Source organism: Podarcis muralis, chromosome 7 (assembly GCF_964188315.1).
Source record: "Podarcis muralis chromosome 7, rPodMur119.hap1.1, whole genome shotgun sequence".
Taxonomy (NCBI): domain Eukaryota; kingdom Metazoa; phylum Chordata; class Lepidosauria; order Squamata; family Lacertidae; genus Podarcis; species Podarcis muralis.
In genome coordinates, this window is record NC_135661.1 from 56482361 (window position 1) to 56510176 (window position 27816).

The 27816-nt window shown below is 45.2% G+C and overlaps 1 protein-coding gene across 1 annotated transcript; it reads right to left on the reverse strand.

Annotated features, from left to right (window-relative positions):
• Positions 1-1720: 1720 nt before the first annotated feature.
• On the reverse strand, positions 1721-16500 carry CX3CL1 (C-X3-C motif chemokine ligand 1). The gene is made up of 3 exons (XM_028739285.2): positions 16311-16500; positions 4554-4674; positions 1721-3804 (listed from the first exon to the last, which is right to left on the reverse strand). The coding sequence occupies exons 1-3, from the start codon at positions 16390-16392 to the stop codon at positions 2940-2942; spliced, it is 1068 nt and encodes a 355-aa protein (XP_028595118.2). The 5' UTR covers positions 16393-16500; the 3' UTR covers positions 1721-2939.
• Positions 16501-27816: the final 11316 nt, after the last annotated feature.

Here is a 27816-nt window from a genome sequence, read left to right on the forward strand (position 1 = left end):
ACTGCAGGTTAGTTTCTACATACCCCTCTTCACCCAGGAAAGCACAAGCCATCATCAAGCAAACAGTCCAGCCAGGCAAAAAGAGGGGTGTGGTAGCGTCAAAAGGGGGTGTGGCCTACAGAGGGGGTGTGGCCTTGGCAGTCTCAAGGGCCAGATATAGATGCCTGAAGTTCCACATGCCCAAGTCATTTGCTGTCCTTGGAGCTACCTTTGGTAACTAGGAGGCTGGTCTATTAAGCATAAGAAGAGCTTGCTGGATCAGGCCAATGGCCCATCTAGTCCAACATCCTTTTCTCACAGTGACAAACCTATGAGGAGTCCACAAGCAGGGCCTTAGCTCAAGAGCACTCTCCCCTTCTGAGGTTTGCAGCCACTGGTATTGCTGCCTCTGAACTTGGAGGAAGGGCATAGCCATCATAGCTAGGAGCCGTTTGATAGCCTTATCCTTCATAAAATTGTCAAATCCTCTTTTAAAGCCATCTAAGTTGATGGCCACCACTGCCTCCTATGGGAGTGAGTACACTTTTTCATAAAAGCACCCCATCAACACTGTTTAGAAAACCATGGTGCAAACCAGACCAGCAATTCCTTTAACAAGTGTGTACTTTTTCATTCCTGTCTTCTTAATTCATCCAGACCTTTTAACCTCTTAACTCTGAGCCTGTCTTCGCCATCCATTTATATTTCAGAATAGAGATACCTTCCAAGAAACGTGGGCCCATTTCTTTAAGCATGTTAATTACCAAAAGCAAGACCTTGTCATGCCAATATTCTCAGAGCAGAGGTTACATTAAATAATATGTTTGAACATTCGTTTTGCAAGTTTATGTCTATAGTCAATGAACAAGAACAAGAACAACAGCAACAACAATTTTATTATTTATACCCCGCACATCTGGCTAGGTTTCCCCAGCCACTCTGGGTGGCTTATTGCAAATAGAAAATTGTAAAAAAAAAATGACACTAAATTTTTTTCGATTAAGGGCTGCCTTCAGATGTCTTCTAAAAGTCAGATTGTTGTTTATTTGTTTATTTCCTTGACATCTGATAGGAGGGCGTTCCAGAGGGCAGGTGCCACTACCATAAAGGCCCTCTGCCTGGTTCCCTGTAACCTCACTTCCTGCAGTGAGGGAACCACCAGAAGGCCCTCGGAGCTGGACCTCAGTGTCCGAGTTCAACAATGGGAGTGGAGATGCTCCTTCAGATATACTGGGCCGAGGCTGTTTAGGGCTTTAAAGGTCAGCACCAACACTTTGAATTGTGCTCAGAAATGTACTGGGAGCCAATGTAGGTCTTTCAGGACCGGTGTTATGTAGTCTTGGCAGCCACTCCCAGTCACCAGTCTAGCTAAAACAAACACCATTAGATGTATTGCTGGATAAGTGTTTAATGGTTCTTGTATCTGAATTTGTTTAGAAACCAATAAAAATTGTTAAAACGAAAACAAACAAAAAACTCTGAGACTTGCTACTGCCTGATTTTGATGCTTTGACTTTTTCCCTTCCTGCTTAAACTGTTGTTTTGGTTTTCCCAGTACCATTCCTTGTTCAATTTTAAACCACTTTAGGCATTTATAAAATTGAAAGGCAGGGTGTAAATAAAGCAAAGTGATGGCCCTACATCTGTAATCTGTTAGTGGTTCCATAACAAGGTACTTTGGTTCACTTGGACGACCCTCTTTTTTATTCCACCTCGCATTTGTGAAAGACGACACACTACATGGGATTAAACTTTTATTTATTTACTTAAAGAAAATACAAAACACCATATAGCAAACCCAGAAAATACCCATTCTATGGATAAGGATAAAAAACTACTGTACACCTTGAGCTTGGCTAAATGACCTGGTTTTTGGTCTTGAGCGTTTAGTGCAAATTTCAACATACGTAATGCTTTCCCACTTCTCTCCCATACTTGAAATGGTAATTCCTATGTGCTAAAAGATACCAGCAGGTGCAGGTTGCAGAAGTGGAGAGTCTGTAGCCAGCAGGTTACTTGGAGCCCCCTGCCTAATTTCTTGCTTGAGGGGGGCAAAAGCCTGGAAGGAAAGACAGAGCAGGGGGAGCAGGAAGGCAAAATGGAAGGAGGGAGGGGAAGACCACCACAAGCAAGCAGTTCAGACCTCTGACAAGAGCGATCTGCCCTTCTGCTTGCAGGCCAGTGGGCAGGGAGAGAAGGAGGGAGGTGAGAGGCTCTGCCCCCCTCCCACTGACATGTGGCCCCTATCAGATTACCCTGAAGGGAATGTGGCTCTTGGCAGAATGTGGCCCTGGTCTACCCTGGTCTACAGGGTCTAAGCGACCTCGTGAGATTTGAATCTTGGTGGACACCAACAGATTCAACACTTGCCTACTTTGACAAATAAAGGAAGATCAAGCAAACAACTTTAGGAGGAGTCCTATCCAAGTATGCTTGATTATATGTCCCGGGTGAGCCTTTGACCTTGGCCTCAGGTCAATATACAATTGCCTTGGGACTGCTCCAGCTCTGCTTCCAACCAACTTGGCTTGAATGGCTCAGGAAGGAGCCACTCTCTGTTCCCCTAGCAGAGGGATTTGGTGAGAAGGCCTGCCTCCCACTTTGAAGTGGCCTGAGTTCATATTCCTGCAGGATAAGGCCTCTCTCACTACCCTTGGGCAATGTGTTTGCTACATCCTGCTGCCCAAGAGCAGCTAATGTCACAGGTCCCGCTCTTGTGGGGGAAGCTCACACCACCTGCCTTGCCTTAGAATGTAGAAGTCAACTAATAACATATTTGAGGGGGCCAGCCTCTCCCCCCCCCCCCAGTTTATGGGCATTGCCATTCATCTGATGTGTGTGCACTGCATCTTGTGACTGAACATGCAGGATGGGGCTGACTTGCTCCCCCTCTTTTATTCAATGGCCTTGGTTAAAACCCTGCCGTGAAAGAAGCATTCTTAGACAAAGTCACAGGCAAGTTAAAGAACTTCCATGGCCAAGGAGTCAGACTGAGAGTCAGAGGAAGTGAAGAGCAAGCCTTGGACCAGTTCCTTAGGTGGTGTTCTGGGCCTAGTGCTTGCCCACACAACAGCGACAATGGTGAGACACACAAAAGTCCCCATGGAAGCCAAGAAGATGATGTGACTTCTGGGTCCAGCCAAAGCACTGGGAGAGAAGGCAACCTCGGGAGTGCTTGTGGTTGGCTTTGCTCTGCTCTTCCCGGTTGCGTTCTCCTGGTGAAAGCCTGACGTTGACAAAGTACCTGCTGATTTGGTAGAAGTGTGCATGTTTGCTTCAGCAGTTGGGAGCCCCACAGTTGACTGCCTTCCGGTACCTGTGCTGGAGCTGCTCAGAACTGGAGTCAGTTGTTCGGAGGAAGCTGGGGGAACGGCAGATGCTGTGGTCGGCTTTGTGCCTTTTGCCGTGGAATCTGCGATAATAAAATTGCTTATGGGGGAGCTGGATGGAGATGCCACCAAATCATGAGTTGATCCAGGGAACTCTTCCAGGCCTTTCCCAACAGTTGTGAGACTTCCCTCATATCTCTTTGGTCCAACAGAGGTTTGGGAAACCGTAGTGCCACTTGCAAGGGTTTGGGGATGAAGGGTCGTTCCAGTCACCATCACTGCTGGTTTGGGAGTGTACGTAGCTGTGCTAAATGTGACAGTGGTGTCAGGTGGAGCCCCAGGGTGAGCTGATATGGAGACAGTATCTCCCACTTGTTTGTCAAACCCAGCTGTCACTTCTGTAGGAGCATTCATTGCATCCAGCTGCCTCATGGCCTCCTGTACCCAGACGTCCTCTGGTCTTGCACAGAATTTCCGATTCATCTTAGTGATCAGTCTGGACAGAGAAGGGAACAACAGTTAAAAGGGACACGATCCAGCTCAGTTAAGCGGTTTTAAAAGTCAGTGATCATCAACAGGACAGATTTAAGCACATCCTTTAGCACTGCTTAGTTAATATATTATTAAATATCTTTCCACATCCATTTCCATTTAACAAAAAAAGGCCTTGCAAATATTCATCAACATTGTGTTGCAGAGTAGCAGAAATAAACCAAAGAGTTGCAGTGAAGCTTGGCACCCTGTCACCTCTGCACCCTAAGAAGCCACCGTCCTCCCTGCTTCACTGTTCCCTCTCCTTCCCTCTCTTCCCTCTGTAGTCTCAGCTTGTGTCGTGTTTTATATTATATACTGTATGAGGTGGAGCCCTGTCTTCTCATTGCTAATGTCTGGGCACCATGCAAATTGATAGCACTATATATAATATACTCATAGTAATAAATGAAGTTACACACTCACCCTATAGAAGTCAGGAAGGGAAGGGTCAGGCAAAAGACAGCATCACTACAGCCATTGCCTTTTGCCATAATAACAACATCAATGTATTTTAAGCCTGTTCCCACCCTTTTTTGTTCCTGAAATCAGTTTAATCATTTATGACCTCCTTAAAGAGCTTTGGATAGGTAGAAAGAAAACTGGAAGACACACGTCTCCTGTGACAACTGCATTTAACTTCCATCTCTTCTGATGAGAAGAAAACTGGATTGTATAATAACTGGCATAGCATTAATGGCACAAGGCACTTACATTACCGAAGTCTTCGTCCCACATGTCCTTTTTGTATAATTTTGAAGTTTGGTCTGCTGAATCGGCTTGGATAAGTGTTGAATGCATTCGTTTGCACAGCCTTTTCCTACTTCCGGTTGTCCTGCAGCAAGAAAACAGCACATCGATCACTGCGTGTTTATTTGTATGCCACTTTCCCAGAAAACTGTGCCCCAAAAGGCTCACAACACATCAAACGAACAATAAGCATTACTGTTCAAAAACGTTAGAACGGATTGTAAGTCACAATGTCAATAAATAGAAAAAAGGCATCAGTCCATACAACGTTGTGCAAAACAATACAAATGAGCAAACCTAATTTAACAGCATAGACTAAAGAACACTGTATGCAAATAAGCTAGCCTAATAAAACTAAATAGAAGAGAGAGAAAAACAAATACAAAATAGAACATAGGAAAAGCCCTGCTGGATCAAGTCAAAGCCGGTCAATCTAGTCCAGCATCCTGTTGTCACAGCGGCCAGATAAAACCTATGGGAAGCCCAAAATCAGAACCTGAGTGCAACAACACTCTCCTGACTAGTAGCATGCCAAACTTTGAGTCTGATTCAGAGTACCAAGTATGTGTAGTTATTGCCATTAAGCCCAGGGACTTAGCTGTGGCAAGGCAGGAAAAGACAGCTGGGACCTGGCATGCACCCCTCTCTCCATGTCCCTTGTCCCAGATAAATCACTTGGTCTTTGGGGAACAGGGGGAGTCAGCAGTGAGCACCTTCTGAGACTTTTGCAAAGATCTGCATTGATTTGAATTGCTACCGAGCAGCCACTGGGCTATATCTGAGATGCTGGTACTGGTAATCTATACAGCTTGGGATCACAATACCTAAAATATCATCTTGCTGTGCATTTACCTAACAAATCACTGCACTCATATCAGGGACCATAACCAAGAGCAGTTCATCAAGGGGTCCATTCTGTATGGTGTCAGAATCAGGCCTTTACGCTGTGGAACAGACTCCCATTACATATCAGCCACTTGCCGTCTCTATTGTCGTTCTAACCCCTATTGAAGATCTTCCCTTTACAACAAGCCTTTTAAATAAAGATTTTATCCCACTCTGAATCAGTAATGGAAGTGTTTTTATGTACATTTTTATTGTTGATGCTTTCATTGTTAAATTGCTTTTGGATGCTTTATATATTATATTTATACCCACCACCCACACACCTTTCCTGCAAATAACTCAAGGTGGTGTACCTGGCTCTCACCCTCCTCATTTTATTCTTACAACAACCCTGTGAGGTAGGTTAGGCTCAGATGCAGCAACTAGTCACCCAGTGCGTTTCATGGCTAAACCCTGGCCTCCCAGGTCCTGGTCAGACACTCTAACCACTATGCAACACTGGCTGTCATGGAATTTATAAATGAAATGAAATGAATGAATGAATGAATGAATGAATGTTTTCAAAGGCTCCACTGCTTTCAGGGCAGGATGCTCACACATCTATGTGGTCTATTGCTTAAAGTTCTAGCATGCTTAATTCAGATGTAGTAGTAAACTATGGCCTGATCAAACTAGGAGGTGAAGGAGGAAATCAATGTGGATGGCAAGAGAACATTTTTACACTTGCTTTTATCGTTTTAGCTCATTTTTAGTTTCATTGCATTGAGTCTCTTGTACACTGCTTAGAGGCAACTGTTATTAAGTGTTATACAAATTGTCAGAACGAGAAATAAAGTTTAGGAAGCACACAAGCCCAAGGCTTCAGATGGCAAAACTATACTTTGCCAATGACACATTTCCAATTTCAAACCAGAGAACGATTATATAAAATCGTTTCCATATTCAAAACAGCTGCAGGTTGCACAACTCTCTTGAATTCTTGTGGCAGAAAATGTGCCTTGAATTCTGGTTGCATTAGGAAAAAGGATCATGTGAGAAAGATTTGCCAGCATAGACTGTGATTGCCCAACTCTTTCCTCTTTGATGAGCAATCTCATTATTTTATTTTTGAAACCGAGTAGCTGTGCCTGTTAACACCACTGAGCCAACCCAAATGTCAGGCTAACAAAAGAAATGGCCATGACTTCCGAGATACACATCAGCAGCTAACCTTGCAGGGGACCCTTGTGCCCCTATGGAGCAGAAGCAGGAAACTGTGCTTGCCATTTCTGTGATATTTAGAGGCACCTGGCTGAGGTCTGCCCTGTTCACAGACTCTCTGTGAGAGTAGAGCAGGCATCGTGTTCTCATAATGTGGGAAGGAGTTTCAAAGTGCCCTCATAGTGTAGGGTTACCAGACGTCCCCGTTTCCCAGGGACAGTCCCTGGATTTGTGAATAAGTCCCCAGACAAATTCCATCCCTGGAATGTCCCCAGATTTCATCTAATGTCCCCGGGAAACGCAGGGGCGGCAGTCTCAGCAGCCTGGAGCAGTTGGCTCTGGCTGGCAACAGGAGCTGCTAAGAAGTCCCCATATGGTGGTGGTGCAGGGGCTTGAAGATGCAGCTTCCGGGCTGCCTCCACCTTCCCTGACCCCAGCAACTAAGCTGTGAAGGGAGGCTTCATGCTGCCTGCATGCAAGCAGGAGGGGGCAGGGATCTCTCAGGCAGCACAATGCCTTCCTTCCCATCAGAGCAGACTCCCAACTCCTACTTGTGTGCAAGCAGGAGTGGGGCAGCAATCTCTCAGCTTTGAAGGGAGGCTTCACGCTGCCTATCAGAGCTTGCGTGCAAGCAGGAGGGGACAGGGATCCCTCAGTTAGGCAACGGGAAGCCTCCCTTCCCAGCTGAGGGATCCCCACCCCCTCCTGCTTGCACGCAAGTAGGAATGGGATTGGGGCTGCTCCGATGGGAAGGAAGGCATTGCGCTGCCCGAGCCTCACCGCCACCACTCTCGGCCCTCCTTCTCTGCCTTCCATGCCTGACCCACTGCGCACTGCTTCCCCACCGCCACCACTGAAGAACCAACAACTCAGGGGCTGCCCAGATTCATGGAGAAAGGAGATAGAAGCCTCAAAGGAAGGGGAAATGTGGCGGTTGAGGTCAAGGCGGCGGCCGCCCCTCTGCCACTGCCATCGCTGCAGCATCAACGTCACAAACGTGTAGTATTTATTTATTTATTTATTTATTTATTTATTTATTTATTTGAAGTGTCCCCGGATTCATTGAAAAAAATCTGGTAACCTTATCATAGTGCTCAATTCAACCTTTTCCTCTCTCAGGGCAAACTGGGAGGAAATGATTCTGCAGATTTGCAGATGATTTATTGCATCACATAAAGAGCTGGAAGGGAGCTTAGAGACAGAGCCAGCCTTATGATTAGGCAAACTGAGGCAGCTGCCTCAGGTGGAGGTGGAAGCGTGAGACAGCAAATCCTGCCCCTGTGCCTGCCTGCTGCCACACCATGCTGCCCGCTGCTGCAGAAACAAGAAGCAGAAGGCAGGGGACTCTGAGCTCCTGCCGCTGCTTCTCCACTGCCTCTGGCAGTGGATATGGGAGACACTCAGGGTGGTGCTGGAGTACCACAGTGTCTCAAGGCAGTGTCTATAATGCAGAATGCAGCCCCCCTCCAGCCTCTTCTTAACCTTCTTCCAATTTTGTGGGTACCCAAGTGTCCCCTCAGCACCCTTATCATTGTGCAATTCACATAGAAACAAACCTACCAGGAAGTCATTCCAGGACATTGTCACAAGTTGTCACCCATACAAGGTCCCCACATTTTACCTACCTATCACTTTCAGTTTTTCTTCTGGAAACAAACAAACAAACAAACAAACAAAACACCACCTGAGGCATAAAATGTCCCTGAAATGCATCAAATTTTGCCATTAGGGTGTTTCCATTACCCCAAACAATGTTAACATGTTTTCATAGTAAAATGTTCAGGGACAGGTCCTCAAAGAGCACTGAGGTCAAACAAGCTTGACAAAGGAATAAACTAACTTTGCAGTCACATCTCCAAGGACCCATTGTTGCCTAGGACACACCTTTGGTGAAACAGTTTTCACCCATTTTACAGAAAGCAAGGCAGCTTATGGCTGCAGAGTGTCAACAGGTTGGCACACACAGGGAGATAAAAGGTAAGATTGCCCAGCACAGACACATTTTCAATGGAATCCTGAGGCAAGAACAGCCACCCCTAATCCGCTTCAAGAATTAGTAGTACAGATCTAAGAGCTCGCACTCACTGTGAGATCAGGGTTGCCAGTTTTTCAACCATGTCCTGGATTGCAGCTGACAGCAGCTTGGTTTTTAGCCATTGATTAGCAACATTTATCCTGCTGCAGGAGATGCACCCCGCTCCTGCACCTTAAGCCACCATAAAATGGGGTTAGTTGGAGAAATTGCATCCCTCTGTGACTAGGAGAGTGGATTCATGCACCCTTGGTGATGATGTCCTCTGGAGGGGCAGCATTCCTGTTGAGATACAGCAGTTAACTGATATCTGTATTCTCCAGAAACAATTGAAGGTATTTTTTGTTTCGACAGACTTCTCCAGCTGGACGAAGACGAATCTGCCTTAGGTGTTCATTCTGTGCTGTTTTTAAATATATACTCAGCTGTTTTCCTACTGCTTACAATATTCTCTTAGCTGCTTTTAAGAATGTGGCTGCAAATCACCTTGGGACAGAGCTACACAAAGTGATTCACAGATTATGAAATAATAACTGCAATAAGCTGAACATGTTCATCTGGAACAGTGCAGGTATTGTTGCAAGGCAGAGGTTGAAAGGAAGAGCAGGACTGTTTGCCGTCTGGAGGCTGGGGGTGCTTTATCAGGGTCTTCGTCTGTAGCTCCTGGACTGGCCAGGTAGGACTGAGCTTCTGGGTTATCGATTAATCTGGAACATACACCTCTCAGAAAGAGTTTCAGCTACTTGGGAAATATTCACCTATGGCTCTGGAGAATTGCACAAGGGGAGATAGGCAAGAACAGCCAAGATTGCCCCACCTTGATCTTGGGAGATACTGCTTTAACCTAAATGCAAACTGGGTGTAGGATGCTAATTTCCCCACAACACAAAGTGCCTGCAGTGGGATTTTGAATAGCTGGAGGCATGAATATTCTGCAGATTCACCCTTGTGGAATCTGGCCTCTGCCTTCAAGGGATTCACTCAGCAATCAGTGATCCCAGCTAGATTTGGCTTTTGCACAACAGTTGTTTAGGGCCCCATTCAAGGACGACTATGTGATATCCAGCCCATATGGAATGGATAATTTATTGTTATTTATATAATGGTCACAGAAGCAGTTAAACAACAGCTCTCGGAGGAGATCACAATCTAAATGAGTGAAAGCACAGGGGGAAAGTGAAACTGAGCCCCCCTTTTTTTAAAATTAGCATGCCAACCCAAGAGAATGTACACAGAGCCCTGCTGGATCAAGCCAGTGGCCCACATCCTGTTCTCACAGTCGCCAACCAGATGCCTGTGGGAAACCCACAACCCCAAACACAAGAGCATGTGCCACTCCTGTGGCTTCCAGCAACTGGTATTCAGAAGCATTGATATCTCTGACCATGGAGGCAGAGCAGAGCCATCATGCCTAGTAGCCAGTGATAGTGCTTTATCCACCATGAATTTATCCACCAATCCTCTTGGACAATTGGACACGCTAGGTGCATTTAAGGACTTAAATGACAGGCAATGTCAGCGACAATATGTACATAAATGAGATGAACTCAATTTCCATACTCAAACTGCCCAAACCATATCAAAACAGAGGGATGCCTAAAAAATGCCCAAGAGTGCTTTTTTTTTTTTTACCAGCTCTAGATGGTATGCCAACTGAAACCATTCCTGGACCACACAGCCTGACCATACAGTGGTCCATGCACTGGTAGCCTCAAGACTTGATTCCTGCAGTGGCCACGCTGCTCACAGGAGCAGACTGCAGGCAACAGTTTGAAGGTTCTTGTGTTAATCCACAAAGCCTTGGGCCGGAAACACCTGAAAAACTGTCTGTTCCCTTGTGTGCATGTTAGACCATTTGACCTCAATCACTGAGATCATCTGATGGGGCTCTTTGGATGAATCTCCATGCCTTGAAGTTTGGTTGGCCTTTAGTAGGGACTGAGTATTTAGTGTGGAAGGCCCTGCCCTGTGGAACTGGCTTTGGCAGCATTAATCCCTGCCTTCTTTCAATCCTCTTCTGAAAACCACACTCTTTTGGCAAGCCTTTGCAATATGAGCTTCCCTTTCTAACCAGTCTACTGTCAGAGACTGGCTGGTTGAGGAAGAGCAGTGGGAGACGCCAGCCCAAAAATCCCCAGGGATGACATGGAGGAAGAAGACTTAGACCCACAACATTGGTCATGGGACACCGACGATAGGTCTGAGAAGCTGATAGGTGGTAGAATCAGCTGGCCTGAGTGAACACAGGGAGTCTTCATTTTGACATTTGTGGGTGGTCCTGCCTGTCTGACAGCCCTGGCATCTACTGATGTTTTAAATTATGTTTTACAGGCAATTTTATTACATTCTGTATGTTTCGTAAGCCACCTTGATACGCTTGAATATTGTGTTTTATAAATATTTAAACAAAAAAATCCGTTTGAGTAACAATATCCTAGGAAACCCTCCCCTCTAACACACACATTTGAAAAAAGTTGAGTTCTTTAAACTATATTTTTATCCAGAAAATTATCATGTTTTACAAGCAGCAAAGTTAAAAAAAGAACCAACATAATTGTGACACCAACTGGCACACTGAAGTGCCAGCAGAGACAAATATAATCTTATCTGGACCCTGGAAAGATGTGTTTATCCCTGGACAAGTCCCGTCCCCACAAAGGCGCCAGTTGGGTTTCCTGAGCACACCTAAAATAAACTCAGCCAGCATCTTTAACCAGTTAGGAGGAGAACAGGAGTTGAGCAGCGAGCCTGATGGAAGTGAGGAGGAAAGTAGGGGGGAGAGGGGAGGACAAAGGGCTCAGCTTACCTCCCCTCCTTGAATTGCAACAGCAAGGCCTTGCAGAATTTGAAAGGGCCTGGGGATCTGACCTCAGGGGGTGCCTCTGCATGCCAAAGAACAACAGAGGAGAAATTGGATTCACTGTAACCGGCATAAGAGGGACACCCCCTTTCTCTGCCTAGCCTGACCCATGGCTACAGTTGAATAAAATGTGGGGAGGGGAGTGTCCTGTCCTAGCTGGGTCCTGAGCTGCAGAGGAACATCCATATAAACAGAGCTGCCATGGATGCAGACACCAGCAACACCCAAGGCCAGTCCGAGGTCCAGTCCCAAGTAAACAGTGGTTCAAGCAAGGGCTCAGGAAAGATGCAAATCAAGGGGCAGTCCAAGGTCTCATTCCACGCAAGTAGAGGGCCAGGTACAAGGCAAAAAGCAGCTCTTCCCACCTGATACTGGGGCTTTTCAGCTAGAGCTTGCTGGAACCACACCCAGCCGAATCCCATGAGTTGTTGTCAAAGGAGAGGTCTCCACGGGATGCCCACCTAGCACCCTTGTCCTGGAATCCTAACTTGTCCTTGTCCACAGATCTCGTTGGGTCCTGGGCTTCACTAAGTAGTGGGAGCTCCACATTGGCCTCTGATTGTGGACTCCTCCAGATGAGGCATGACAGGCAGGAATGTGGATGGTTGAGCAATGCTGGTTCAGATTAATTGCCTGTTCTTAATCCTTCCCAGCCCAAGACAAATCCCTGCTGTTCACTGTGAGAAGTAGCATCCTGCAGTGGCCCCGATGGCAGGAAGAACTCATCAATAAAGGCTGCCAATTGTTTCTCACTACTAAAAGTTATATTTTGATGCAGGGTGGGGAACAGAGACCAAACCCATATTTCAAAAATTTTAATTTTGCTAAGGTTTTTTTTTGTGGTTTTTTTTTTGCAAGAGATGCCTAGCTCAATATGCACAGAGTGACCAAGACCTGACAGCTGGCGTCGTTTGCTGGCGAACTCAAGTGTTTTTGATGAAAGCATCTTTCACTCATTTGCGTCTGCTTCACACAGTCACACACAGCAGCAAACAAATAGGCTGAATAACCAGTCCGAGGTCCAATCCCAACTCACAATGTCCCTGAACAATCCATGTTTCTGCAAACACACATACGGTCAAACATGCACACAAATACTTTTAAGATATGCACTAGAAAGCGTGAGGCTCCTTCATCCCAGCTCATGCAGACAAATGATAGCACAGCAGACACTTTAAATCAAATCACACTGAGGACTCTTTGCTATTCAGCATCCTGATCTGCTTGCACAAAGCTTACACAGAGGCTAGGCTATGTATTGAGCATTTGTTAACAAATATTATTATGGGGCAGTTACAAGACAATGAGCATTCATTCCAATTGGTGTGTGGGGGGGTGCTGACATGTCTTCCCATTTATCATTAGTTCACCCCACACTTTTCAGTACGGTTCCCTGTTACTCTCCTGTCACTTTCCTAACCACTAAAAGTCGGGGGGGGGGGGCTTTTTATTTCATTTTAAGAAAGTGGGTTTGTTGTACAAAATAGTGACATTCTGGAGGCACCATTCTTCATCCTGTGGTTTCGGCTAGCCTACCACAAAGCACAGTAGGTTAAAAGCCATTCAATCAATGTTAAAAGCCATTCAATCAAGTCTCAAGGGAGCTAGATGTGAACAGCTGCCCTCAGGGGGAAGCCTCACCATGTGGCTACACTTAGAATCATAGAGTTGGAAGGGATCCCCAAGGGTCTTCTAGCCCAACCCCACTTCAAAAAGGACCCATCCTACCAAATGGTCCGGGGAATCAGGATCTCTGATAGATTATCTGCCCTGTTGTAATTTCATCAGAGTGGTTTAATAATCAATCCCTCTTCACAGGAAAATCTGGGAACAGTAGCTCTGTGAAGGGAATAGTGGTCTCCTAAAAACTTTCAGCATCCTTAACAAACTACAGCTCCCATAATTCTTTGGCAGAAGCCATGCCTTGTTAAAGTGGTATCATTGCAGTTGAAATGTATGTTGTGAATGCAGCCTTCATCTGGTTTGTGTCCCTTGAACACAAGTGGACCAGCAAGTCTGTTCCATCTTATAACCAGGTGGATATTTTAAGCAATTTTCACATACACACACTTAATTTTAATTTGTTTTTATTTATTCAATTCCTATACTGCCCTTCCTCCCAAAGGAGCCCAGAGTGACAAACAATAAAGCAATAAAAACACCTTAATAACATCTTTTTTAAAACTCCAATACAGATACTGTATCTTTCAAGCAGCTAGAAATGATTTTTGAACAGAAAGGCAAAAAGAGCTAGAAAGCCCCCGAACCACCTTGTAAAGAAATGAAACTAAAACCAGGATGTTAGTACAAACGAACCACAACCTGAGAAGTTCACATACATGCAATCCAATCTAGACATGTGATCCAATGTGAGCCATCGGATGAAGACCAGAGAGGTTTGCTTCCAGTTCTGGAGCAAACCAAAATCCTCTCCCATTCCTAACTACAATTCCCATCAGCCTCAGTCAGCTGGGCTCTCAGATGCTGGAGTTAACAGTACCATGGCTGCGCTGGCTGCAGCTCCTGGAAAGTGTAATACAAAACACCTGTAAGGCAACAGGCTGGCAAAAGCTGCTCTTACCCCTACATTACAGGGTAAGGGAAGCTGAGCCCTCTCCCCTTCCCCCACCAGGGCTCCTCTTGCTACATCAGCTCAGGCACTTTTCTCCTCAGTCCAGCCATTTCCAGAATCAGACGTGGCTGTGAGAAAAGCACCTGAGGCGATGGAACAAAGGGTGCAAAGGTGTGAGAGAGAGTTCAGCGCCCCTCACCCAAGCACCTCTTCCTCATTTGGGTATCATTGGGATTAATGGATTTTTCTTATTTTTAATGTGAGCTAACAATGTCTCTCCCCCCCTCCCCCGCTTTATTAATTTACAAAATCCAGCATCCCACCCATCACCTTGACATAAGAACATAAGAGCATCAGACAAGTTTGCTGGATCAGGCCAATGACCCACCTCTCCGCACAGTGACTAATCAGATCCTTGTTGGAAGCCTGCAAACTGGACATGAGCGCAACAGCACTCTGCTCACCTGAGATTCCCAGGAGCTAATGTTCAGAAGCATGAAGCCTCTGGGGTAGAGCTTAACCATCATGTCTAGTAGCCATTAATAGCCTTGCCCTCCATGAATTTGTCCAATCCTCTTTTAAAGCCATCCAAGTTGGGAGCCATCATTGCCTCCATAGCTTCAATATGCTCTGGATGAAGAAGGAATTTCTTTTGTTTATCCTGAATCTCCCAACATTCAGCTTCATTGTACATCCACCAATTTGAGCGTTACGAGAGAGGGATGAAAACTTTTCTCTGTGCACCATCAAAGTGCCATGTTATAAACTTCTATCACGTTGCCAATTGCTTGCCTTTTCTCTAAACTAAAAAGACTCAAACCCTTGCGCTTGAATGGAGCGGGGTGAACATAGCTGAGCCCGCTGCATCTGCCCGTTTGGAAATACAAGAGAGAAAAGGTGCCATGTTGCCTATGCAGTTAGAGAAAGGGAAACAGAAACAAAACACACTCAGGCACCCTTCGCCTAGATGGCTGGCAAGTACAAAAGCAGTGGGGTGACTCACACCTGTATGGCCCTTTCTAAAAATTAATAAATTGATCTGCTGGTGGTTCAATTACCATGGTCCAAGCAAGCACCTTAAAGGTAACTCAGGATTGCCACCTTTTTAATTGCCATTCCTCCTGTGCCTTAAAAAGCAAATTCAACAGAAATTCAGCAGGTGGTGATTTTCCTGATAGGGAAAAATGAAGTGGTGGTGTGAAAGCTTCAGCAGTGGGCCACTGTTAAAGAGAGAGGAGCAATGCTGGGGGCCATGTTGAGTGGTAGTGACCCTTCCCCATGTTGCCCTAAAACTCCCATCAGCAGCTCCCAAACACCTGGGAGGCAGCAGGTTGGCAAGAGCTGCCAGTGGTTCTCGACACAGGCTGGAGCCCCTCATCGCTGTTATATTATTATTATTATTATTATTATTATTATTCATATATTCTTATATCATTCTTGTTTTGAAAACATTCTAAAAACATTCGTCTTTAGGTGAGCCTACCCGGATGTTTAGAAAGTTGAGTTTCTGAGAGTTTTAATTTGTCTTTAGTCTACTGTTATATTGACTTTTCAAAAGTCTTAAATCACTGTTGTTAATTTTTCTTATTGATAATTTAATTATTCTGTCTTTTTTTGAAAACTATTTTGAGCTTTCTTTGTTTCTTTTACAGTCAAGCAGCGTATAAATTTTATGCAATAAAATAAATATCGCTTTGGGGGCACAACAACAACAACAACGGTTTATTTGTATATCACTTTTTGGCCCCTCAATATGCTGGACAGATTAATACAGTACAAAACACACCCACAGAAGCAACAGAGTGTGCAGTCACTCAAAGCCAGGTAAAAGAGCAAATTACCAAATGCCCCTCTCCAGTCACTGCCCTGTTCTACCCAACTATTAGGGCGGCTTTTACAGTTTTATTTTACAAAACAAAGCAACGGATCCATTGAATAAGAAAAGTAAGCTCAGCACCAAACAACCAGCCAATTGATTAAAAGCAGCCGATCTAAAACGTGTTTTGGTAAACCGCTGGAGGCTTTTCCTTACGATCAAGCGGAATACACATTTCATGAACTGAATAACCAACAGCTAAAACGGATCCCGTGTGAGCAGTGAAAAAGCCACCCTCTTGCCCACTTCCTCGAGAGGAAACCCCCATGTGGTCCATTGGACGCCCTGCCCAGGTTGCTGGGGACTCTCTCGCTCTCTCCCCTTTGGGGTCTCACCTGCCACTTGGACGTGCCACGTCGAGGCGATGGCCGCTGCCGCCACCACCCAGCCCAGCGTCACCAGCAGAGGGTCCCGCATGCTCCTGCCCCGGCGGCTGAGGCGGGCGCTCCTAAGCCCGATGGGCACCTCGCAGAACCAGCAGCAGCAGCGCCATTCCCTGATTCTGCGCCTCCTTCCTCCTTTCCCTCCCTCTCCCCTCCCTTCCCGAGGGCGGCACGCCTCCCTTGGCAGCCCAAGTCCGACCTCTGGGAAAATCCAGGCGATTCTCTTGGGGATGGTTGATTGGGTTGGCGGCAGCAACGGCAGTCACGCTCCCTGCTTGGCCCCTCGCCTCCTCTTCGGGGTTTGCCCCGGTACTTTTTGCAAAGACGTGTCTAAGTCAGGGGGCGCGCGCGCGAGAAACCTTGCTAGCTAGAAAGGGTTTGGAATAGAACCAGATAGATCCATCAAAATCTAAATGTAGATTCGTGTGTTCATAAGGATCCAGAAACAGCAAGGCTTTGAGACAAACGGGACACGTCCCCTAACATGATGTTGTTTTGTTAAGTGCTTCTGTTTAGTGTTTCAGCCAATCATGCCCTCTCTCGTGGCCAGGGGCTCCATTGCAGTAAACCAACAGAGTCAATTTCCGTTTATTTAAAATCTACCACAGGTGGCACAGACCTGGATTCAATTACCATGCATGGCTTCAAGTCCTGGCACTGTGGTCTAAACCACTGAGCCTCTTCGGCTTGTCGATCAAAAGGTTGGCGGTTCGAATCCCCAGGACAGAGTGAGCTCCCGTTGCTCTGTCCCAGCTCCTGCCAACCTAGCAGTTTGAAAGCACACCAGTCCAAGTAGATAAATAGGTACCACTGCGGCGGGAAGGTAAACAGCATTTCCGTGTGCTCTGGTTTCTGTCATGGTGTCCCGTTGCGCCAGAAGCGGTTTAGTCATGCTTGGCCACATGACCTGGAAAGTTGTCTGTGGACAAACACCGGCTCCCTTAGCCTGAAAGCGAGATGAGTGCTGCAACCCCATAGTCACCTTTGACCAGACTTAACCCTTCATAGGGCCTTTGCCTTTTACCTTTTACATACCAGCACCCAGGGTGGGGATCTCCACCTGAAAGGCGTTTTGGCCTACTGTGTTTCAAGAAATTCCCAACATGTGTGTTTGAAGTGTTGGGTGTTTGAAGTGAAGTGTCTGAAGATGTGAACATGAATCAGAATCAGAAAAAAATCTTTATTTGCATCAGCCACTAGCCATAGCAATAAAATAAAATACAGTGTATGGAAGGTAGAGGTAAAAACTTAACTATACAAAATACATTCTGGAGGTTTACATCCATAATCAAATAATAGATCTTATTCTACTGGTCCCTGCTAAAAAAATTGCAGTTTTTGCTGTCACCTGGTCATCTTGATCTTGTAGAAGAAAGGACACAGTAGCAATGGTTGAGCAACCCGATATGGACATTAGTAGAGGGGAAATAACCTCAAACCTTTATAAAGAGTGCAAGCTAGAAGCACATGAGCCACTGACTCAATACTGCCATCTCCACATGGACATAACCATTTTCCCAGCAGAATTTTTTGAAATCGACCCTCAAGTACAGCTGAAGGCAGTATATTTAATCTTGCGTATGTGAAAGCACATCTGTATTTAGGAATTGTTAAATTTTGCAAATAGGGTGCCAACGTATCAAAATGACGAGGTGGAAAATAATAATACCATGGACAAGATTTCTTTATTGTGGCCACATTATTCTGTCGCTTGATATCATATAGGTGCTGTCTAATTAAATTATTTGCTTTACTGAAGCCCAGTGTTCATAACTGTTGTGGTGATAAACCAGGAAAGTAAAGCTTTTGGATGACAATTTTAGTCCAAGCGCTCTCATGACAATCTTGTGATACTAAGGGTAGTAGACCAGTGGGGTTTAAATTTAGCCAAAGCCAATAATTAAATGTCCTACACCAAATCTGTAATTCAGCAGAGGGGGATATTAGCTTCCAAGTGCAATGGAGCATTTGGAACACAGGATGGAACAGAAAAAAATTGCCTTAGGAATTTCGATTGAACAACTTCTGTAGATCTAAGGTGAGTGCCTGTCCAGATCTGAGTCCCATATAATAACTGTGCTGGGATTTAGCTTTAAACACTTCAAAGGCTGACAGTATGTGATTGCAACCTTTTGTATGGAAAAAGCTTTTCAGAATTTTAGCGCTTTGAGACGCTTTCTCCTTTGCATATTTCTGATGTGGATGCAAACGTGAATCTTAAGTCCTAGGACCTTCCAACATTTTTATGAACTGCTCTGAGACTGTCAATTGTACAGAAACAGAAAGCTCTACAGAACCTGGAACTTTCTCTTTGTTACAACAACTTTTGAAATATTGCCAACCTCCCTTGAGAACCTTACAAGGTATGGAGTCACCAAATGCCTTCCATGCACTTTGGGGGCATGTTATTATGTACTGATTTGCAACAGCAGCTGCTGGCAGCATCTCTCCAAGCTTGGAATACTAAAAGAAATTAATTCAACATGAACATAGAAATCCTGAAGTATTATGCTGTGTGACAGAACCTGTCGTCTTTGTAATATATCCTTGTTTTCTTTTGGTTCAATTTTTGAGGTATACTGATATTTCTGAAGCGAACACTTGAATTTTCCTTTTGTCCTCAATTGTTCTTCTATTCTTGCTGAAATTTGAAAGACCAAAGTCTGCCCCCACACTATACCTTTAAAGCACATTTGAAGCACATTCTTTCCCTCAAATAATTCTGGGTACTGTAGTACCCAGAGTTAGAGTTCACAAATTACAATACCCAGAATTCTTTGGGCAGAAGAATGTGCTTTGAGTGTGCTTTAAATGAACAGTGTGTACACAGCCTCTGTGTCTTCCTCCCACGTGTCAGCATTCTGTACTCACTGAGCATGCTCAGTCCTCAATGTGCTGTTTTGAGCTCCCCCCCTTTAGAGATTTATTTATTTAATACATTTCTAATCCACATTTTCCTCCAAGTTGCTCAGGGTGGCATGCATAGAAAGGTCTCCCCCTGCCTTTTTAAATCTTCGCAAGAATCACATGCCCCTGAGGTTCGCTGGCCAAGCCTTTCACATAGCAAGGCCATGTCCTGTGGAACTCGCTGCCAGTAGACGTTCTTATCCTAACTGTCTGCCTCAGAAGAAAGAAGATAAGATCGTAAGAAGAGCCTGTTGGATCAGGCCAATGTCCCATCTAGTCCAGCATCTTAGAATCATAGCTGGAAGAGACCCCTAGGATAATCTAGTCCAACCCCCTGCAATGCAGGAATATGCAGCTGTGCCATATGGGGATTGAACCTGCAACCTTGGTGTTATCTAACCAACTGAGCAGTGGCCAAACAGATGCTTCAAAGAGAAGCCTATAAGCAGGACTCAAGCACAAGAGATTCCTAGCAACTGTTATTCAGAAGCATTGCTGCCTCCACCGGTGGTTGCCTCCTCCTCCTCCCTTCTCCAAGCTGGTAGCACTCCAAGCTGCACCCATTTCCTGTTCCACCTCCTCCCCACCTTCATTCACCATAATCCCTGAGATCAGACAACTTTCGGTGCTTATGATGACTCAGTGCATTTGGTGAGGGAAGTGGAGAATTTGCTCTCTACTTCCTGCAGAATCCCCTCATTGGTCCTTGCTTCACACACATTCCAGAGCTGAGCCATGGAGTTATATGCAAAGGCTCCAGGCACTAAAGGCCCAGCAAGAATTCAGCCCCAACTTCCTCATACTTTGGACCCGATTTATAGCAGAATTGTTGGAAATTCTGTGGCAGAGGTGGCCTTCCTTGGTGGGATATGTTTTTGAATATTCATTCCCCAACTTTGTTTATATAGGGAAGGGAAGGGAAGGGAAGGGGTAAACACACCCACAAGGCATTGAATGCCATTTCCTACTAATGACTATTAAAAGCCTCACACAAACCAGAAGCTGCATGGAATTTCCTTCCAATTCTCTGGTCTGTTAAAACTAATAGGCAGAGGAATTGAGGTGCTATAGTAGACATGGGTTAGCCTTTGAAGAATTATATTGGGACAGGTTTGACAGGTCTTGTTGTTGTTGTTTAGTCGTTTAGTCGTGTCCGACTCTTCGTGACCCCATGGACCAGAGCACGCCAGGCACCTCTGTCCTCCACTACTTCCCGCAGTTTGGTCAGACTCATGCTGGTAACCTCGAAAACACTATCCAACCATCTCGTCCTCTGTCGCCCCCTTCTCCTTGTGCCCTCCATCTTTCCCAGCATCAGTGTCTTCTCCAGGGAGTCTTCTCTTCTCATGAGGTGGCCAAAGTACTGGAGCCTCAGCTTCACGATCTGTCCTTCCAGTGAGCACTCAGGGCTGATTTCCTTAAGAATGGATGCGTTTGATCTTCTTGCAGTCCATGGGACTCTCAAGAGTCTTCTCCAGCACCATAATTCAAAAGCATCAATTCTTCGGCGATCAGCCTTCTTTATGGTCCAGCTCTCACTTCCATACATCACTACTGGGAAAACCATGGCTTTAACTATACGGACCTTTGTTGGCAAGGTGACGTCTCTACTCCTCAAGATGCTGTCTAGGCCTGTCATTGCCCTTCTCCCAAGAAGGAGGCGTCTTTTAATTTCATGGCTGCTGTCACCATCTGCAGTGATCATGGAGCCCAAGAAAGTAAAATCTCTCACTGCCTCCATTTCTTCCCCTTCTATTTGCCAGGAGGTGATGGGACCAGTGGCCATGATCTTCGTTTTTTTGATGTTGAGCTTCAGACCATATTTTGCGCTCTCCTCTTTCACCCTCATTAAAAGGTTCTTTAATTCCTCCTCACTTTCTGCCATCAAGGTTGTGTCATCTGCATATCTGAGGTTGTTGATATTTCTTCCGGCAATCTTAATTCCAGTTTGGGATTCATCCAGCCCAGCCTTTCGCATGATGTATTCTGCATATAAATTAAATAAGCAGGGAGACAAAATACAGCCTTGTCGTACTCTTTTCCCAATTTTGAACCAATCAGTTGTTCCATATCCAGTTCTAACTGTAGCTTCTTGTCCCACATAGAGATTTCTCAGGAGACAGATGAGGTGATCAGGCACTCCCATTTCTTTAAGAACTTGCCATAGTTTGCTGTGGTCGACACAGTCAAAGGCTTTTGCATAGTCAATGAAGCAGAAGTAGATGTCTTTCTGGAACTCTCTAGCTTTCTCCATAATCCAGTGCATGTTTGCAATTTGGTCTCTGGTTCCTCTGCCTCTTCTAAATCCAGCTTGCACTTCTGGGAGTTCTCGATCCACATACTGCTTGAGCCTTCCTTGTAGAATTTTAAGCATAACCTTGCTAGCGTGTGAGATGAGTGCAATTGTGCGGTAGTTGGAGCATTCTTTGGCACTGCCCTTCTTTGGGATTGGGATGTAGACTGATCTTCTCCAATCTTCTGGCCACTGCTGAGTTTTCCAAATTTGCTGGCATATTGAGTGTAGCACCTTAACAGCATCATCTTTTAAAATTTTAAATAGTTCAGCTGGAATACCATCACTTCCACTGGCCTTGTTATTTGCAGTGCTTTCTAAGGCCCATTTGACTTCACTCTCCAGGATGTCTGGCTCAAGGTCAGCAACCACACTACCTGGGGTGTACGAGACATCCATATCTTTCTGGTATAATTCTTCTGTGTATTCTTGCCACCTCTTCTTGATGTCTTCTGCTTCTGTTAGGTCCTTACCACTTTTGTCCTTTATTATGGTAATCTTTGTACGAAATGTTCCTTTCATATCTCCAATTTTCTTGAACAGATCTCTGGTTCTTCCCATTCTGTTGTTTTCCTCTATTTGTTTGCATTGCTCGTTTAAGAAGGCCTTCTTGTCTCTCCTTGCTATTCTTTGGAAATCTGCATTCAATTTCCTGTATCTTTCACTATCTTTCTCTCCTCCGCTATTTGTAAAGCCTCGTTGGACAGCCACTTTGCTTTCTTGCATTTCCTTTTCATTGGGATGGTTTTCGTTGCTGCCTCCTGTACAATGTTACGAGCCTCCATCCATAGTTCTTCAGGCACTCTGTCCACCAAATCTAAATCCTTAAACCTGTTCCTCACTTCCACTGTGTATTCATAAGGGATTTGACTTAGATTGTATCTTACCGGCCCAGTGGTTTTTCCTACTTTCTTCAGTTTAAGCTTGAATTTTGCTATAAGAAGCTGATGATCTGAGCCACAGTCAGCTCCAGGTCTTGTTTTTGCTGACTGTATAGAGCTTCTCCATCTTTGGCTGCAGAGAATATAATCAATCTGATTTCGATGCTGCCCATCTGGTGATGTCCATGTGTAGAGTCGTCTCTTGTGTTGTTGGAAAAGCGTGTTTGTGATGACCAGCTTGTTCTCTTGACAGAACTCTATTAGCCTTTGCCCTGCTTCGTTTTGATCTCCAAGGCCAAACTTGCCAGTTGTTCCTTTTATCTCTTGACTCCCTACTTTAGCATTCCAATCCCCTATAATGAGAAGAACATCCTTCTTTGGTGTCACTTCTATAAGGTGTTGTAAGTCTTCATAGAATTGGTCAATTTCAGTTTCTTCAGCACCAGTAGTTGGTGCATAAACTTGGATTACTGTGATGTTAAAAGGTCTGCCTTGGATTCGTATCGAGATCATTCTATCATTTTTGAGATTGCATCCCAGTACAGCTTTCGCCACTCTTTTGTTGACTATGAGGGCCACTCCATTTCTTTTACGGGTTTCTTGCCCACAGTAGTAGATGTGATGGTCATCCGAACTGAATTCGCCCATTCCCGTCCATTTTAGTTCACTGATGCCCAGGATGTCAATATTTATTCTTGCCATCTCATTTTTGACCACCTCCAACTTACCCAGGTTCATGGTTCTTACATTCCAGGTTCCTATGCAATATTTTTCTTTACAGCATTGGACTTTCCTTTCGCTTCCAGGCATATCCGCAACTGAGCGTCCTTTCGGCTTTGGCCCAGCCGCTTCATCAGCTCTGGATCTACTTGTACTTGCCCTCCGCTCTTCCCCAGTAGCATGTTGGACGCCTTCCGACCTGAGGGGCTCATCTTCCAGTGGCATAACTTTTATATGCCTGTTGTCTTTGTCCATGGAGTTTTCTTGGCAAGGATACTGGAGTGGCTTGCCGGTTCCTCCTCCAGGTGGATCACGTTTGGTCCAAACTCTCCACTATGACCTGTTCATCTTGTGTGCCCTGCTCGGCGTAGTTCATAGCTTCTTTGAGTTCTTCAAGCCCCTTCGCCACGGCAAGGCAGTGATCCATGAAGGGGCTTAACCATTGTCAAATTGACAGGTCTTAACCATTGTCAAATGGCAGTTTATTATGGAGTCAGTGCTGCTCATGTCTGTGTCCATGCCCCATCAAAGAATCATAGAGTTCGAAGGGACCCCAAGAGTCATCAGTGCAACCCCTCTCAATGCAGGAATCATAGCTGGAGAATCCTTGACAGTTGGCCTCACAACCTCTGCTTAAAAACCTCCAGTGAAGGAGAGTCTACCACCTTCCGAGGGAGTCTGTTCTACGGTCAAACAGCTCTTACCATCAGAAAGGCCTTACTAAGACTTAGTTAGAATCTCCCATAGCTTAAAACCAGCTCAGGGCAATGGTCAACACATAAGATCTGAACCAATAAGGAATTTAGGATGAATCCAGCCTTAATCTTCTTAATCTACTGTGCTATAAAATCCCCATATATCTTCATCAACATATCCTCACATCACTTCACAAATCCCTCTTAATAATCCATGGCTGTTATTGAGGATTTAAGTAACTCTTTGGAGCAGGGATAGTCAATCCACTGGATGTTTTTGCATTACAACTCCCATCATCCTTGACCAGTGGCCATGCTGGCTGGGGGTAGTGGGATTTGCAGTCCAAATTATCCGGAAGGCACTATGTTGGCAACCTCTGTTTTTGAGATACCAGATAGGTTGGATCCAGACTCACAGCTCAATCCTAACCAGATCAAGTTAGAAATGCATCCTATTGATTTTCATGGAGCTTACTTTTATGTAAGTGGGGTTAACATTGCAACCCTACTCATTTGTAGAGTAAACCCATTTAAGTCAAGGCAAATTAAGCTAATGATCACTAATTTAAATTGATTTCAGTGGGTGTAATCTCAGCATAATTAAGTTGGACTCAAAATCTAGGACCTGATCCTTCATCAGCCGTTACAGTAACACAAAGTAAATGAAGCCTAGACCAACGTGGAAGTCGGAGTATAAAAGTTTGTGGGTTCTGTTTTGTCAAGCTAAATTGAAAGATAACAGCATCTCACACAGGCGGCAAGTGACTGGGAAATCAACATCATCATCTTGGGCCAGACTCAGCTAAATAATTGTGCTAGCCTTCTAGAGCAATGGGGCTTTCCCCCTTTCTCCTCTTCCTGCATGTGCTGTGCACCCCTCAATTGGCTCTGGGGGTGGAACCCCCAGGACAGCACAGAGGGCAGGGGAGAGATTGTTCTGTCTAGCAAGGAGAAATATCTGTGCTGATGGAACAACTGTATTATTATGATGTTGGATTCCACCCTATTATTATATTAAGCCCCAGGACAGGTTAAAACAATTTCAAATTAAAAACAGTTAAAAACAAATGACAGTCACAGGAATTAGGTGGGTCCTGAAAACACACATGGATAAATGCTTTCCAGCAAGTAAGAAGCAACCTTAGGAGCTCAGGAAGATGTCTTCTGGTGAGTCAAGCCACTGGTCCATCTGGCTGGCCGGAGCTCTCTGGCTTTTGGACAAGGGTCTTTCCCAGCTGTAGCTGGAATTGCCAGGGATTGAACCTGGGACATTCTGCATTCCAATCTTGTGCTTTACCACTGAGTGGCATTCAAGTTCATTCATATTCCTCCCAGCCGGCTTTCTTCCCAGAAGGGCTAGTACCACTCCCCTGACTGATTCCTCTGTTCTCCTGTGAAAAGCAAACAGATCCAACCCATTCAAGAGGCATTTTGGGGCATTAAGTCATGGCTGAGCATAATAGATAATGGCCTCAATCCAGATTTCTGAATGGCTATGACTAATGCCCCATGTACTGAATGTGCTGTAATATTTAATGACAGAGTGTTGCGGATTATCCAGAAAATCCCCAAGAGCGGGAGAGGGCCCTAAATGCGGGAATAATGCAGTACATCCACACATCCTAGCAGGAGTGCTCCTGTTTAGGGGTCCAGCAAACTAACCATGCCTTTCTCCGATATACTATAAGCTATAGGAGATCAAGATGCCTGACACTTCCAGGCTCTCACTTCTTTTGAGTGGAATTCATAGCAGAAAATTCAGGTTGCACAACTGCAGCTGATTGGGAGGGAGGGGAGTCCTGGAGGCAGGTTGCATCTGCAGTAAATCGTCGAATCATAGAATTGTACAGTTGGAAGGGACCCAAGTGGCCATTTAGTCCAACTCCCTGCAGTCACAGATAAAGTATCCCTTAATGATGGGAGACAAAGGGACACAGGTGGCGCTGTGGGTTAAACCACAGAGCCTAGGGCTTGCCTATCAGAAGGTTGGTGGTTTGAATCTCTGCGACAGGGTGAGCTCCCGTTGTTTGGCCCCTGCTCCTGCCCACCTAGCAGTTCAAAAGCACGTCAAAGTGCAAGTAGATAAATAGGTACCGCTCCAGCAGGAAGGTAAATGGTGTTTCCGTATGCTGCTCTGGTTCGCCAGAAGCGGCTTAGTCATGCTGGCCACATGACCCGGAAGCTGTACACCGGCTCCCTTGGCCAGTAAAGTGAGATGAGCGCCGCAACCCCAGAGTCGGTCACGACTGGACCTAATGGTCAAGGGTTCCTTTACCTTTTTAATGATGGGAGACAGGACTAAAGGAAGAAGAAAAGGGGGAGAGGAAAGGGGGAGGCATAACCAGGAAGGTCTAAGTGGGAAAGACTTTCAGAAAGTCCTCTTGTGGCAGTTGTCAGCTTCCAGTGAACCATACCATTTCTGCGTCATGGTCAGAATCACAATACAGTAGTACCTCACTTAAGTATTTGTACTGTTTCAGAAGCTTGCAGTATTCAGACTAAATAAGGTGCAGAACATATACCATTCTTAGTTAATTGGCAGGGAGTTGAAAACATTGATTTAAAACAATGTTTAGCAGTAGTGATTTAGACCCTCATAGTTTCATTACTGCCAATTCTACTGCTTCTTACTGCATGTTTCATCCTAGAGTGATAAAAGATTACTGAAGAGATTGAAAACCTTTCGTCCAACACTGTTACAATTTTCTACCTTAAAATGTTAAATGCAGCTGTTGCCTAATATTTAGGAGTTCTTTTCCCTTGTTCACTTTCCTCTTACTGACAAAGTATTGCCTCTTCTCCCTGTCCCTATCCATTTCCATGCACTGGAAGCATGTACATACGTTTGAATTTCTATCTTAATGTATTTCCAAGGCAGGTAGTTAAACCTGCACTCCTAAACCCACTCACCTGGGAATAAGTCACACTGAATGCAATAATATTTATTTCTGAGGAGACATGGCTTTGTAGCCAAACTAGCACTATGTGCTACTTTAAATGTGTCTGTGGGAGGAGGTGGGGGAATGGGGTTTTGGGGGTTTTTTTCTTATGTATTTTGAGGATGTTTCACCCCTCCCATTGCAAGAATCTGCTGACAATGTTTCAGAAAGGAGGGGGCGGATTTTGCTCATTGCTTCTTCCGCTCCAGCCTGACTTCAAAGGGAGTCTGAGTGTTATCTGTATATAGATAAGGTGACTGCTCAAGTAGCTGTAACACTCATGCAGTCCAGCATCTCCGATTAGTCGTTAGTTAGTTTATGCAGTAGCTGTAGAGAATAAAAGAAGTTATACTTCAGAGTTGTCGTTCATGTGGTTCATACTCTGCTGTGCTCGGCTGACTTTTGGAACTGAGTTTGGTGCTCACAGCTCTAAGTTGTGAGTCCACAGCACTTAGACCTGCTCCCCGCAGTGGAAGGTCTCTGGGAGTGCTTTTCGAGCTCGCCTGGCCCAGTCGGGGCTGAAGAGCTTGAGCCCAGTCGTTGGCACTGGCTCAAAGGCGAAGATGATATATTTTGTGTTTTTATCTTGTATTTTTATGCTGTGGACCACCCTGAGATCTTCAGGTGAAGGGTGGTATATAAATTTAATAAATAATAATAGAAGGAGGAGGAGGAGGAGGAGGAGGAGGAGGAGGAGGAGGAGGAGGAGAAGTAGTGGGAGGACTGGCGAGCAGAGCAAGCAGGGAGACATTGACACCCACCTACCCCATATACAAAGGTAGCTTTACTTATGCCAACCATGGATTCTTCTAGCTCAATATTGTCTACACTGGCTGGCAGCAACTGACCAGGGTTTTCCAGCCCTTCCTAGAGCTCTGGGGATTGGGCCAGGGACCTTTCCGGAGTCATAATCAAAAATATTGTGGATATCATATCAGCCTTTCAAGGGCAGAGCTAAAATAAATGGTAGACATTAAAAGTGAGAAAGCCTTCATCAACTCTGCAGGCAGGGGGAGGCCATTT

Coding starts and splice junctions, on each gene's coding strand:
- CX3CL1 (XM_028739285.2), bottom strand. CDS start 16,392: ATGCGGGACCCTCTGCTGGTGACGCTGGGCTGGGTGGTGGCGGCAGCG. Junction 4,675..16,310: donor GTGGCACGTCCAAGTGGCAG/GTGAGACCCCAA, acceptor TTCTTGCTGCAG/GACAACCGGAAGTAGGAAAA. Junction 3,805..4,553: donor GGGACGAAGACTTCGGTAAT/GTAAGTGCCTTG, acceptor TTCTCTGTCCAG/ACTGATCACTAAGATGAATC.